General features: G+C 45.8%; 1 protein-coding gene across 4 annotated transcripts in view; it reads right to left on the bottom strand.

Moving 5' to 3' along the window:
• The window catches only part of GRIA1 (glutamate ionotropic receptor AMPA type subunit 1), a 318,241-nt gene that overhangs the window by 101,095 nt on the left and 203,403 nt on the right, over positions 1-13,743 (bottom strand). For all 4 annotated transcript variants that reach the window (XM_060092085.1, XM_060092084.1, XM_060092086.1 and 1 more), the window contains 3 exons: positions 13,200-13,304; positions 2,924-3,034; positions 2,031-2,237 (listed from right to left, as the gene is read on the bottom strand). In XM_060092085.1, the coding sequence (XP_059948068.1) occupies positions 2,031-2,237; positions 2,924-3,034; positions 13,200-13,304 (423 nt within the window). The remainder of the gene's footprint in view (positions 1-2,030; positions 2,238-2,923; positions 3,035-13,199; positions 13,305-13,743) is intronic.

Below are 13,743 nucleotides of genomic sequence, written 5' to 3'. Positions count from 1 at the left end.
GGCCATGGCTCACGGGCCCAGCTGCTCCGCGGCACGTGGGATCTTCCCGGACCAGGGCACGAACCTGTGTCCCCTGCATCAGCAGGCGGACTCTCAACCACTGTGCCACCAGGGAAGCCCCAGAATACAGTTTTTACTGGGCTGAGGGACAGGCCTTGTGGAGGTGAGGGGAAAGGGGAGGGCTGGCAGCCGAGGCATCCAGAGGCAATTTTGGTTTGTCACTGATGAGCCAGTGACCCATGACTAATGGCTGGCTACTTGGGGGCTTGCCCTTAGGATAATCATATCATTGTTCTGCTCAGATCATAGGCCTTTTCTAAGGGAACATGGGGTGAAGGTAAAGACGAATGTCGGTGGAGGTGAAAAGTTCACAGTAGTTGCCATGGGGATGACCTTAAGAGCTTGGTGGAGGTTCCCATGGAAACCAACCTCAAGATGCAACATTAATCACCCAGATCTCTATCTTTCACCCGTGAAGCTTCCCGAAGGTGAGAGGCAATAGAGGAGGAGAGAGGGTAGAAGCACGTCCCCCTTCTCAGCTCATTAACCGTCTTCCCAGGTTATCTCAAAAGCCACCTTCCTAGAAAGGATCTTCTTTGTTCCATTTCTTCCTTCTCTGAATTCCCTTTGTATGGCTCTCATGGCCATCATGACTCCTATTGCCTTGATCTGAGACAGTGAGATTTAAAAACCTCCTAAATGGTTGCTTCATCCTGACCAGAACTCAACACCGGCTTGGGGCTCGGCATATGCTTCTGTTCAGAAACCCAGCCTGGAGTCTTTGATTTCTATGAGTGAAGCTGTGGTGGTCTCCTTCCTGCATGTGGTGGCAGGATTCTTCTTCCATTGCCTTTTGTTGTTCCTCTACTCAAGTACCTTCATGATCTTCCAGTGCCCACTGAATCAATCCACGCTCTTTCCCTTGTCCTTTCTTACTCAGACTTATCCCTGACTACTTATCCCAAGCCCTCTACAAAAACCATCAGTGTTTTCTCATTCTCCTTTCACATATTACTTATTTCCATCACCATTCCATAGTTTATACTTTAGAAATTCTTGGGCTGCCTTTCTCTCTATTTGAATATGGCCGTGTTCAAGTTCTACATCTTTCTTGAGGGCTAGACACACTCATATTAGCCTTTTGCCTGAACCTTGATTCTCTGCTGTCTTACCATTCTCTCATTGTCTTTTCTACCCCATAAAATGTTAAGATCCTTGGGGACAGGGATCAGATCTTTTACTTCTCAGTGATTGCTTAAACACTTAAAACAATTCAGGGCATTCAGTGGCTTCTTCAAAATGCTTCAGTTTATTGAAGACTTTATAGCAATTGTGTGTGGTCTTATTTCAAGTGTGGTGAATGGAGTAGGCCAATCCCTATTCACAGATAACTGTTATATAAGGCAGGGTAGGCCATAAAAGAAGCAGAAGCTAAATTCTACAAGGAAGGCAACAACTGTTAAAAAGGGTTCTCCCCATACCTGTTACCGGGAGAACGAAATGACATCTTGGAAAAAGTAGTATCTGATACAGGTTTGGGGGGAAGGGTAAGATTTTTAGAGGTGCAGAATGGAAGGGGACTAGAGAACAGAGTGACTCAGGGTGGTTTGGCTGAAATGGAAGGTGCTAGAAAGGGCAAGGAACTAGAACGTTTGGTTGTATCCAGGCTACCCCCAACACCAGGGAAGAAATTCATATTGAGGGAGACATAAGTGACTGAGCAGGGAAGTAACAACTCAGCGGTCTGCCTCGAGAAAACTGATCTTGAAGCTAAACTGTCACCTGTATCGGATGATGATCAACTGAAGTCACAAGACTGAGCTGAGTTTGGCTGAAGGAGCTGGGACCAGGAACCTGAACAAAAAATGTCTTAAGATATGGGATTTTTGGACTCCTCATCTTTCCGGCATCAGTAATACTAAATTATGGGGTCTAATAGGCATCTATGGGCAGGGCCAGCCAACCACCAAATGATTTCCTGTAAACCTCTCTTTCTCCGCTTCCAGTTGCCCACCCTGTAGGGAACTTACTCCATAGACCAGCTCTCCCACCATGCCATTCCAAGCCTTTGTGTCAGGGTCGCGGGCTCCATATTTCCCATCACTGACGATCTCAAGACGATAGGAGTAGCCCACGTGCTTGGCAATCTCTGCTGCCAGCTCTACACAGTAGCCCTCATAGCGGTCATTGCCTTCAAACTGGTTGGCGTTCTTCTTGAGCATCACATAAGGATCTTCCTGGTGGAGAAATGGGAGACAGAGAATGTGGGTTTTGGGTTCACTCTTGCAGAGGGAGGCCTTTGGCGTGGCGGAGGAGGATGGTCTCCAACATTGCTAAACTTTGGGGAAGTCTCTCTGGCCCCTAAATCCACTTCCTGCATTTCTGCTCCCCCCATTACAAAATTTCTTGGGTTAAGGAAGCAAACTATTAAAATAGAATGTTTCACTGAGACGCCATGCCTAGCTTTTCAAGTTGTTCCAGGAGCTCTTGTATTTTTTTGGAGGTGTTGGGGGAATAACCCTTAAATAGGCTCCAACTGTCTCATCACTGAAAATCATAGCAGCTTTACTTATACTCACTTTAGGTGCTGGACTTTAGGGAACTTGCTTTGAAAATGGCTTCTACTAAGGAAGGGTGGAATCAGAACCACTACAATTTAGTCTCACCCTTATGTTTTATATACATTGGAAACTGTGGCTCAACGGAGCGTAAGTGACTTACTTATCCAAGAGCACAAAGTGAAATCATGGCAGAGCCAGAGAGCAGAAGTCCCTCTGACTTTCAGGATATTCCTTTTTTACTTCCTCTTTCTACTGACCACACAGTTTTGGCAAGAAGAATGACCAGCTTTCACTCCTGGGAAAACCTTTGTGCTGGTCTATCTCACATCCCAGGTAGCCTCCGTGAAGGACTGAGTACTCACTAGGATTGTAGTGACGATGTACGTTCTATTCTGGACACTTGAGTTATCCCCCCCGGCTTGAGCATCCGTGGCTGCAGGGACAAACTTATCATCTTCATTCCAGTAACCAATCTGTTAAAGAGAGGAAGGTGGTGACATAAGGTGATCCAGGCTCCTCAGGAATGGCCCACTCTGGGTCCCCCAGCCAACACCAGACAGGAAATCAAGGAGCTGAGCATCACACCAGCAATCCTGGACACACCAGGCTCTGAAGTATTGGTAGATATAAACAACAAGAGACAAGATGCTCTCTAGGTCCTCCCATCCCCACCCCATGAAAATCCTCATCATGATGGGTAAGCCTGAAAATTTGCCTCTTAAGGGGCGAGGGTTTAACTGTTGATGCAGCTAAACTGTTATGTACAATGCAAGTCAGGGCCATAGAGATTTAATTCCCTGTAATTGTTCACAAGGCCAAACCCTCCTTCTCCCATGCCTAGTAACCCTTCTCTTCCTGAGCTCATTCTGAAGTGTAGTTGGAATCATATGATTTAAACCTTACATTCTTGTTTTCTTTTTAGGTTAACTGTATTTTTCCATCTGGATTTAACTTTCTAGGTGATGGTTATTTTATCCTTTATTTATTTATTTCTCTTATTTCCAATTTTTGACCTATCATTGACACTGAGAATATAGTTGTGCCTGCAAACACTGATTGACAACATTATTTTTTTTAAAAAATTAGTAGTTATTTATACTGACTCATTTTCCAGGGTCTTTTAGCAAATACTTATTGGATCCCTGTTGTGTGTAAGACTCTGAGCTAAAACATTGGTGGTATTGTGGCAGGGTTGAGAAAGATACAAAGAAGTCTCGGAGATAGTCCTTGCTCTGAGGATCCCTCCAGTCTGTTTGGGAAGACAAGACACACATGTGCACGTGGCCCCAGAAGTGACAAGTGAGTGGCTCAGGTAGCTTGAGCCTATGGAGTTTGGAGAAGCAGAAGCCAGGTATGGAACCTATGCTGGGAAAAAGGCAGCAGGAGGAGGTGAGGCTTAAGTCACGAGGGATGGAAAGGTTGAGCCCAAACCCGTCAGGTTGGAGAGAAGATAAGCCAAGATGGGAAGGCGGGAATCTGCCCAGATACGTAAGTTCAGTGGGTCCTGAGTGGAGGATAGGGTTAGTCCAAGAGGGCAGTGGGCGCTTGGGTCTAGGTAGCAGAGGGATTGGAAGGCCGGCTAAGTGGTGTAGACTTTATTCTGAAGGCAACAGGGAGTCATGGAAGGTTTGGGAAGAGCAGAATGGCATGGCTAATACACACACACACACTCCACACACACCCCTATGTCTATCTATCTTTTATTTTATTTTTTGGCTGTGTTGGGTCTTTGTTGCTGCGCACGGGCTTTCTCTAGTTGCGGTGCATGGGCTTATTGCGGTGGCTTCTCTTGTTGCGGAGCACGGACTCTAGATGTGCTGGTTTCAGTAGTTGTGGCTCGCGGGCTCTAGAGCGCGAGCTCAGTAGCTGTGGCTCACAGGCTTAGTTGCTCCACGGCATGTGGGATCTTCCCAGACCAGGGATCAAACCCATGTCCCCTGCATTGGCAGGTGGATTCTTAACCACTGTGCCACCAGGGAAGTCCCCGTTTTTATACATCTTTAGATCATTGTGTTTTGTTTTGTGGTCATTCCGCTGGCTTTAGTTGTAAAGGGCACATGTGCAGGGGGAGGAGCAGGTCTCTAAGTCAGCCCAGCTTCACAAAATCCAAGGCACATGCCAATGGTCCACTCAGATGTCACCTTCACCTTGATGTCTTTCCCAGTCCCCTCAGTTACAAAGAAACAACTCTCCCTGCCATTTCACTGCCATTAACAACAATAGTAATAATTGCCAACATTGATCATGTTCTTGCTCTGTCAGAGGCTGTGTTTGATAGTTTTTGTGCCAGTTCATCTGGCTTAGAAGAGTTTGTTAACTTGCAAGGTGATGGTGGCGATGCAGCTGAGAAGTGGCTGAGCTCAGCCTGGAATGGTGGTCCTCTGTCTCCAGGGGCAGCTTTTCATCATGATGCTGTTCTTTCTGAGAGGGGACTTAGCCCTGGGCTGTGAATCATATTAGCTGACAGTTATTGAGTGCTTATTGTGTTTTAGGCACTCTTCTAAGTGTTTTTTTTTTTTTTTTTTTTTGCGGTATGTGGGCCTCTCATTGTTGTGGCCTCTCCCGTTGCAAAGCACAGGCTCCGGATGCGCAGGCTCAGCAGCCATGGCTCACGGGCCCAGCCGCTCCACGGCATGTGGGATCTTCCTAGACTGGGGCACGAACCCGTGTCCCCTGCATCGGCAGGCAGACGCTCAACCACTGCGCCACCAGGGAAGCCCTTCTAAGTGTTTTTTATGTTTTAACTTCTCTCATCCACACAAAAACCTATGAGGTGGGTAATCAATTATCACTCCTATTTTAAGTGTGAAGAAACTGAGATGTAGGGAAAGTGGAGTAACTTTCCCAAGGCCGCAGGAGAGTCATGGAGCCAGGATTGGAGCCGGGCAGGCTGATTGCAGGGCCGTGTCCTTCTGTGTTCCACTAGGCTGCCAGCTGGCCCTGAGCGCCTCATGTTGGTTCCCATTGGCCTCATGGTCTAGCTGTTGGCATGTCTGTCCCCATCTCTCCACGATGCTGTGGGCTTCTCAGGGACAAAGCTAGAGGTCTACTTGTTCTAGGACCCCTTTCTTAGGGCCACAGATTGTACCACAAAGAAGCAGCTTAGGAAAGGTTTGTTGAGAGAATGAATGCATCCAGCATGCAGACAGTGAATCCTGTTCATGCTGAGACAGTTCAGAGGCCTGAAGGGGGTCAGGGGGAGCTGTCTTTCAGGACACTGGGTCAAGATTTGCCCTCATGCCGGCATGGGTACCATGTTGCCTGTGTGGGGCACTTTCAGTCAGCCTGGAAGGGGACATGTCTCTCTAATGACACAAGAACCAGAAACTTAGATTTCCAGAATATCAGAGCCAAAAGAGGCCTGAAGAATCATTTCCTCCAACCTCTTCCTTTTTTACAGAGAGGGAAACAAGTTCAGAGACTAGGGGACTTGCTCAAAACCAGAATGTAGTCCTGCCTCCCCCATTTTGCTAGGCCAGTGTTCATGGGACCCTAGGGCATCTGTAAAGGCCCTTCCCCACTTTCATGGGAGGTGAAGGGTCAGAGAAGAGGGGGAAAGCCCTGGGTTCCTCACCCTTGCTTCAATAGTCAGTTCTGCTTTTAATCTATTTCACGCTTTGAGATTCCCCTTAAGAGTTCATTTTTACAAGGAGCCCATTCATTGAAAAATAACTATTTAAAACCATGATTGTAGCATATCGTGGGGAGAGTTTACAAAAAGAATTTCCAAACTACTTTCCTAACACTTAACTGTGTTTTGCTCCTCCCCTATGCAAATAGCACAGAGAGGCTCGGGATTATTTTCTCTGTTTTATAGAAAAGAAAACTGAGGCTTGGGGAGATCAGATGACCTAACTTACATAGATTAAATAGCAGATTAGTGGCAGGGCATAGGAGCCAGGTCATGGACTTCAAAGGTACATATTGAATATAATCTATACACACTTGGGAGACAATCACGCAAATGTAACTGCCAGTTTCTTTCCCCCTGTAGTTGATGCTATGGTGTTTTCATGCCCTTCTCTTTCCCTTACTCCTCCTTTTTCTTCCTTCCCTCCCTTCTTTCCTTTCTTCCTTCTCCCTCTACAGGATTAGTCACAGGTTTAGTTGTTCTTAGTTGTTCAAACTCAACAACCATCAGCCTTGAGGAAGTTGCCTTCTTTGACATGCAGCCAAGTTCTCTAAAATCTATTGTGTTTCCATAGGTAGTATTTTTTTTTTTTTTTTTTTTTTTGCGGTATGCGGGCCTCTCACTGTTGTGGCCTCCCCCGTTGCGGAGCACAGGCTCCGGACGCGCAGGCTCCGGACGCGCAGGCTCAGCGGCCATGGCTCACGGGCCCAGCCGCTCCGCGGCATATGGGATCCTCCCAGACCGGGGCACGAACCCGTATCCCCTGCATCGGCAGGCGGACTCTCAACCACTTGCGCCACCAGGGAGGCCCTCATAGGTAGTATTTTTAAAAGTGATGGCTTGATGGTCCAGAGATTGGTCTCTGGCATCAGACAGACCTGTTTCAAAAGGTAGACTTTTCTTATTAGTAACTGTATGACCTTGGGCCAGTTATTTGACCTCAGTGGGCCTCAGTCCCTGCTCTGTAGAATGGATACAACAAGAGTACCTGTCTCGCAGGGCTGCTGTGGGAACCAAATGCATTCCTGCATGGACAACGGTACGCACAGTGCGTGGTTCATATTAAGTTGCCAGTAAACTAAAAAATGATATCCAGTAGGGTATTGCCTGATTGAAGGCTAACAGGCTTCTATACTGTAGTACATTTCAGTTTCACTTTGCTATTGAACATTGCCAATCTCCAAAAGAAGTATATATTATGGAGTATTTCTCAAACTCATTCGATAGCATAACCCTCTTTACATGTAGAATGTCCTAGGATAAATGGTGCAAAACCCACAAAGCACGGCTCTAAAATATCAAGTTATTTGATCAAAGAGGGGGAAAAAAGCACGATAAATCTGTACAGACCAGATTTATGTGGTTTAGAAAGAGATTTTAATTTTTAGAATAGGGATCCTTCAGAGCTAGTATTATATCACTAATGTTAAATTGGTATCTATAAAAATTATTGTCTAGCTTGGCTTATATCAAAAGCTAGAGGAACAGTTAAATGTTGTAAACAAGCTTATTTTATTCCTAACCCTTTTGTAGGGAAATAAAAACTATTGCCAGTCAGAAGAGCAGGGTGATGCCAAAACCCAGCTTGCCCCTCATGTAAGCTAGCAGGCTGAGAAATCTCGTTCCACATTTTGATGAAAAGAAAGCTGGCAAAGATTTTTGAAGGGACATTGCACTTCAGAGATGAGAGCAAATTTCCCTTTCTTAGAGAAATGGGCTGGATTATTATACAGCCCTTTGATTCTTTACTGAGGATATGTAGGAACTTTGATTCTATCTCAAAGTAAATCAGAGCTAGTAGTTTGGTAAAAATTGGGGCCCACCGTTCAGGAGAGGATTTAAACAATTCTGACAGTGAGAGGTCTTCTCTTGGGGCCAGTTATAATGTTTGATCTCCTGTTTTCCATCTACCTCTAAAGATTTTTTGAATATAGGAAATGAGTCTAGATGATAGATTAGATTTTTTTAAGTAAGTGAAGTCTAAAAAGGAGATGGTCATTGAACAGTACCTTCAATTGATTTACCTTGCATAGTCATCAAATCAAATTTACACATTTTTAGCTCTAAGCTTCCTCTGAAGACACAGCCCCTGACCTCCAAAAATGAGATCGATTATAATAAATTTTTAAAAAGGAAGATGTCTCGGGGCTTTCCTGGTGGCGCAGCGGTTGAGAATCCGCCTGCCGATGCAGGGGACATGGGTTCGTGCCCCGGTCTGGGAAGATCCCACATGCTGCGGAGCAGCTGCGCCCGTGAGCCATGGCTGCTGAGCCTGCGCGTCTGGAGCCTGTGCTCCGCAACGGGAGAGGCCACAACAGTGAGGGGCCCATGTACCGCCAAAAAAAAAGGAAGATGTCTCTTGTGGCAAAGACAACCTGATGACCCCCAAGGATTCTTGTTCGCCTTCCATAGCATACAGGTATGGTGGGAAGTAGCTACCTGGACAGCAGTTGCATTTCCTAGCCTTCCGTATGTCTAGGTGGGCCACGTGATTTGGTTGGCCAGTGGAATGCAGCAGAAGTGATGCACATCTCTCCTAGCCTGACTCCTCCAAATCTCCAGCACAGTTTGTAATATCTTTCTCCCTCACCTGTTAGCTGGCTGTTGATAGCCAGGAAGACCCAAACAGACAGTGGAGCCTCCATAAGCCTGAGTCTTAATCAGAGCCCCCAACCTGCATACTGGTCACTGGGTGAACAAGAATGTGAACTTTGTTGCATTAAACAGCTGAGATTTTAGAGTTTATCTGTTACTGCGCCTAGGGTTATCTTAACTAACACACTTAAAGAATTTGAACTTCGTAAGTTTATGTGTTAACTTTATCTGAGTTCTGCTTGAGGTGTTTTTTAATTAAATTTGCCAGCAATTTTTTTTTCTTACTTGCTGGCAGATCTATGGAAATATGGGCCAGAGTAGATTGCTCCCTGGTTGCCCAGCAACATTCAATACACTACCCACTCATTTAATGAACAACCACTTACTTGCATGTGCTTACTATGCTTCAATATATTATAAGCACTGAGATTACAGTAAATAGCAGAACCATGTCCCTGTGTTAAGAGAGCTGACATTTTAGGGGCAAGGAGGTGAAGAAGAGGGGAAGAAAGACAATATATATCCAGACCAGGGGTCATCAAACTTTAAAGAGCCAGCCTGCAAATATTTTAGGCTTTGCAGGTCATACAATCTCTGTAGCAACTATTCATCTCTGCTGTCATAGTGCGGACGCAGCTATAGACGATACCTAAACAAATGAGTTTGGCTGTATTCCAAAAAAACCCACAAAACTCTATTTATGGACCCTGAAATTGTAATCTCATATAATTTTCACATATCATGAAGTAGTCATCTTTTGATTTATTTCAAAATGTAAAAATCATTAGCTCATGGGCTGTACACAAACAGGCATTTGGCTGAATTTGGCCTGCAGGCTGAAGTTTACCAATCTCAGTAGAGATCAGTAAACCAACAAGAATATATCAGAAGGGGTAAGCACTGTGAAACATTGGGACAATGGGATTGTGCTGGGTGGATGGGGGTCACTTTAGATAGCTTGGTCAGGGATGGCCTCTCCAAAGTGACTTTGCTTGGGCCAGATTTGAGTGACAAGGAGAGACACTGCATAGGAAACTACAGTGATTGAGAATGTCGGGTAAAGGAACAGAAAGATGCTATAGGGTAGCTGTGGAGTTATGAGCCAGAGAAGGAGGAGCAAGGGCTGATGTCAGTGGGATGCAGCGTCTGGGGTTCTGAAGGTCAAGACAAGAAGTTATATTTTACCTGCAGTAGGAAGCCAGTCAAAAGCTTTAGGCAGAGAAGCAATATAGCCTGATGTATATTTGAAAATTATCATCCTGGCTCTTGTGTTGGGAAAATGGCCTTCTAGAGGGGCAAGAGCATGACCAGCAGGACTAGTGACTGGTAAAGAGGCTCCTGGGTGAGTCAGGCAGGTGTGGAAGGTGGCTTGGGCTCTGGGGTCAGCAGTGGAAATGGAGAGAAGTGGTTGGACTGAAGCTCTGTCTTAGAGCTACACCAGGTCTCAGTATGTCCAAAGTTGGGTGGCAAGGATTTAAAGAAAAAACTTCCAAAGGACATCTGGACTGGAGAGCTGTGCATTGACGTCAGTAGGACTTTGTGCCACTTTCTTCCCTGCCCAGTCTTTCCTTTCCAGTTATACTTGGGTCAGAACTGGGGATGACAAACTTGGGGCATGGCGGGGGGATACATATCAAGCTGAAATGAGACTTGGCCATTTGAAGTCCAAAATTAGCTACAGGACCAGTAGTGATGGGCAGAGATGGTTAAATCAACAATGATGGTCCCTTCATGAAAGACCTTCGAGAATTTTCCTACACTTCTCTCTTGGCTGCCAGTTACCAGAATTTGTGATCTTACTTGAATTTGACAAGGTATTTTATTTGGATAGAGGTCCCTAAATCAGCACCCCATGGTGAAATGGAGTCTCTGAATGGGATTTCCCGAGGATTTAGCTTTAGTGGAGCCAGTGCCCATTCTGGCAGTTGAAGATCCTAAGCATTTGATGGATGTATGTGTAGAGCACACACATTTCAGTAGGATGTCAAAATGGACCCAGATAACTAGAGGGTGTGTTGGCAGATCGGTGGCCAGGATATGTGCCTAAAGATCAGGAGAGAGTCCTCAAGAACCCCGGTCAAGCAGCAGTAGCCCCTCTATTACCTACATCAGGTAAGGCCAGGCACTGCTCACTGAAACCAGCACAACGAGGTCACCGTGAATCTGAGAAATTACTTTGTTAGGAGGCTGACTGAGTAAAAGGCCTGAAGCCACAGATGTGGAGGAATTGATTGTCCTCAAGTCAGATTCCCTGTAAACAAAGGATGCTTAAGCCCACCTTCTAGGAAAGGATTTAGTCATTGGAAAGTAAGTTGAAAAACAGCCCCAGGATCTGAAAAAGCACACGATTTGCTTGTGGATTTTAAGGTTACTCTGTAATTTCTATTTGCTGATTTATCCATTCCATGGGCTTGCACAGCCTGACTCACTCACAATCAAGGCTGACGTAAAAATCTCTGTGGCCTAAAGAAGGCAGTTGAAACAAACAAACAAAACATGGGCTGAATGTCCACTCCACGCCAGGGGCTGCTTTTGGGGATCCCTTGATTCAGGCGAGTGGGTAGCGGACATTGTTCCACTCAGTGCTGATGGCAACCCTGTGAGGTAAAGGGCATTATTCCCCATTTGGAGATGATGTAACTGAGGTCCAAGGAGCCTAAGTTGTTTAAAGTCACATGCCTAGTAAAGAGTAAGGCAGAGACTTAATTAGGGTCGTGTCTATCTCCAAAGCCTGAGCTTATAACCATTCTGCCAGTGTATCTCACCAAACCACCCAGAGCATCGTGGACCTCCACAGGTTGGGAATAGAAAGCATGAGCAGAGCTGTTCTGTAGAACTTGCTGGGATGATAGAAATGATCTCTTGAATACATCTGTGCTGTCTAGTATGGCAGCCACTAGCTACCTGTGGCTACTGAGCACTTGACATGTGGCTAGTGCAACTGAGGGACTTCTAAATTGTAATTATTTAGAATTAAAGTTAAATGGCCATCCATGGCTAGTGGCAACTGTATTTGACAGCACAGGCATAGAGAGCATCAAGTTTGAGAGATGAAGACCCAGTCTTCAATGTGCCAGGCACAGCCCTCAGAACTTCTGCACCTGTTAGATCATTTAATCCTCTCAGTGAGCCTATGAGATTGGCATTGTTATGGTGACCCCCACTTAAGGCACAAAGAACCTGATTTATTTGTCCAGAATCACAGGCTGGTAAGTGGTGATGCCAGGATTGAGTCCCAGGATTCCAGAGCTAATACTCTGATCCATGACACCCTACTAGCTTTATACCATGTGTGCAATGCCTCTTACCCATTACGCTGTGCCACCCCCAAGGAACTAGGAATGCGATGAAGGCCATGACAGTAAAATAGAGGCTGCCATGAGGCATAACAAGGGAGCCTAGGGAAGGCTTCCCTGAGGAGTAACATTTTCTCTGAGTGTTGAAGGCTGAGGAGGAATTGGCCAGGCAAAAGAAGGGGATGGGGTAGGGGGAGTCCTAGGCAGAGGGAACACGTTTGAAGGCTGGGAGGTGAGAAAGAACATAGTGTATTCCTGTAAGTGAAAGTTGATCAGAATGACTGGGGTGGAAGGAGGAAGGAAGTGAGTGTCAAGGGTCAAGGTCGGAGAAATTGGCAGAGACCAGAGCACACAGAGTGTGGTAGAATTCTGAATATTTTCTCCAAGGATTTGAATGTTGTTCCAAAATGTTTAATATGCATACATATTATACATTACATACATATACACAAACTAAATTTCACTTATACTTCTATGTGGAAAGTAGAGGGGATATGACCAAGTGTGGATCAGGAGAAGATGGTTCACTTCCTCAGTAAATCATCATTCTCAAGTTCTTACTTTGGAATCCTATAGGAGCAGCAGGGGCATTTGATACACATCTATTACTTTATATTTTCACAGTTATTTTCCATCCCTTGGATCTTCACAAGTGCCCCAAGACAAAGCTAGAGATTTTTTTTTTTTTTTTGCGGTATGCGGGCCTCTCACTGTTGTGGCCTCTCCTCTTGCGGAGCACAGGCTCCGGACTTGCAGGCTTAGCGGCCACGGCTCACGGGCCCAGCCGCTCTGCGGCATGTGGGATCTTCCCGGACCAGAGCACGAACCCGTGTCCCCTGCATCAGCAGGTGGACTCTCAACCGTTGCGCCACCAGGGAAGCCCACTAGAGATTTTTTTTTTTGATCTCCATTTAATCTCCTCGATTCTCAGAGGAAGGAACTGACTTGCCCAAAGTCCCAGCTGGTTAGTGGCAGAGCTGAGGCTAGAATCCTCATTGACTGCATCTCTTCTAAGAGATTCAGTCCAGGAAAGTGGGCTTCCAAGGCCCTCAGCTCTGGCCTGAGCCTCTGCTCAGACCTCTCCTCCCTGAGGAACTGAAGCAAAGGGACCTTTACCTTTCGGATGCCGTCGTGCTTCATTTCAATCACATGGAGGGTGTAGTTGGTCCGGCGTCCTTTCTCATTAAATTGCACATTTCCTGTCAAGCCTTCAAACCGCACCTGGAAAAGAAAGCCAGGTGGTGACCAGTGAACCCTGAAGTTGTGCTTCATGTTTGTTCATCGGTTTGCTTTTTCTGCTGAAGTGAAAGTCCAGAACCTGAGGAAGTTACATGGGATGAGGTCTTGGAGTAGCATCAATACTAAACACCTCTCTACTCCTTTGCCTGTAGCAGTCATCACTGTTAGAGTACGGTTCTCTTGCCTACTAAACTGATATTTATCTTGAAAACGTTTTCACCCATTGCTTTAGGCAAACAGTAACAATGGATCAAAGTAGATCCTAATAGGAAATCTCTGTGCCATCCTCAGTCAAACACCCCTATCAGGACTACCACTGTGAGAAAGACCACTCCTCAGGTGCACACCTTCAGATGTAGAAACTGAAGGAGACCTGCAAAGGAAGAGACTGGTGTGCCATCCCTGGTGAGTCAGGAGAAGA

The sequence above is a fragment of the Mesoplodon densirostris genome, chromosome 3 (genome assembly GCF_025265405.1).
Source record: "Mesoplodon densirostris isolate mMesDen1 chromosome 3, mMesDen1 primary haplotype, whole genome shotgun sequence".
NCBI lineage: Eukaryota > Metazoa > Chordata > Mammalia > Artiodactyla > Ziphiidae > Mesoplodon > Mesoplodon densirostris.
The sequence above is the reverse complement of the archived record's forward strand: the minus strand, read 5'-3'. Positions and strand labels throughout refer to the sequence as shown.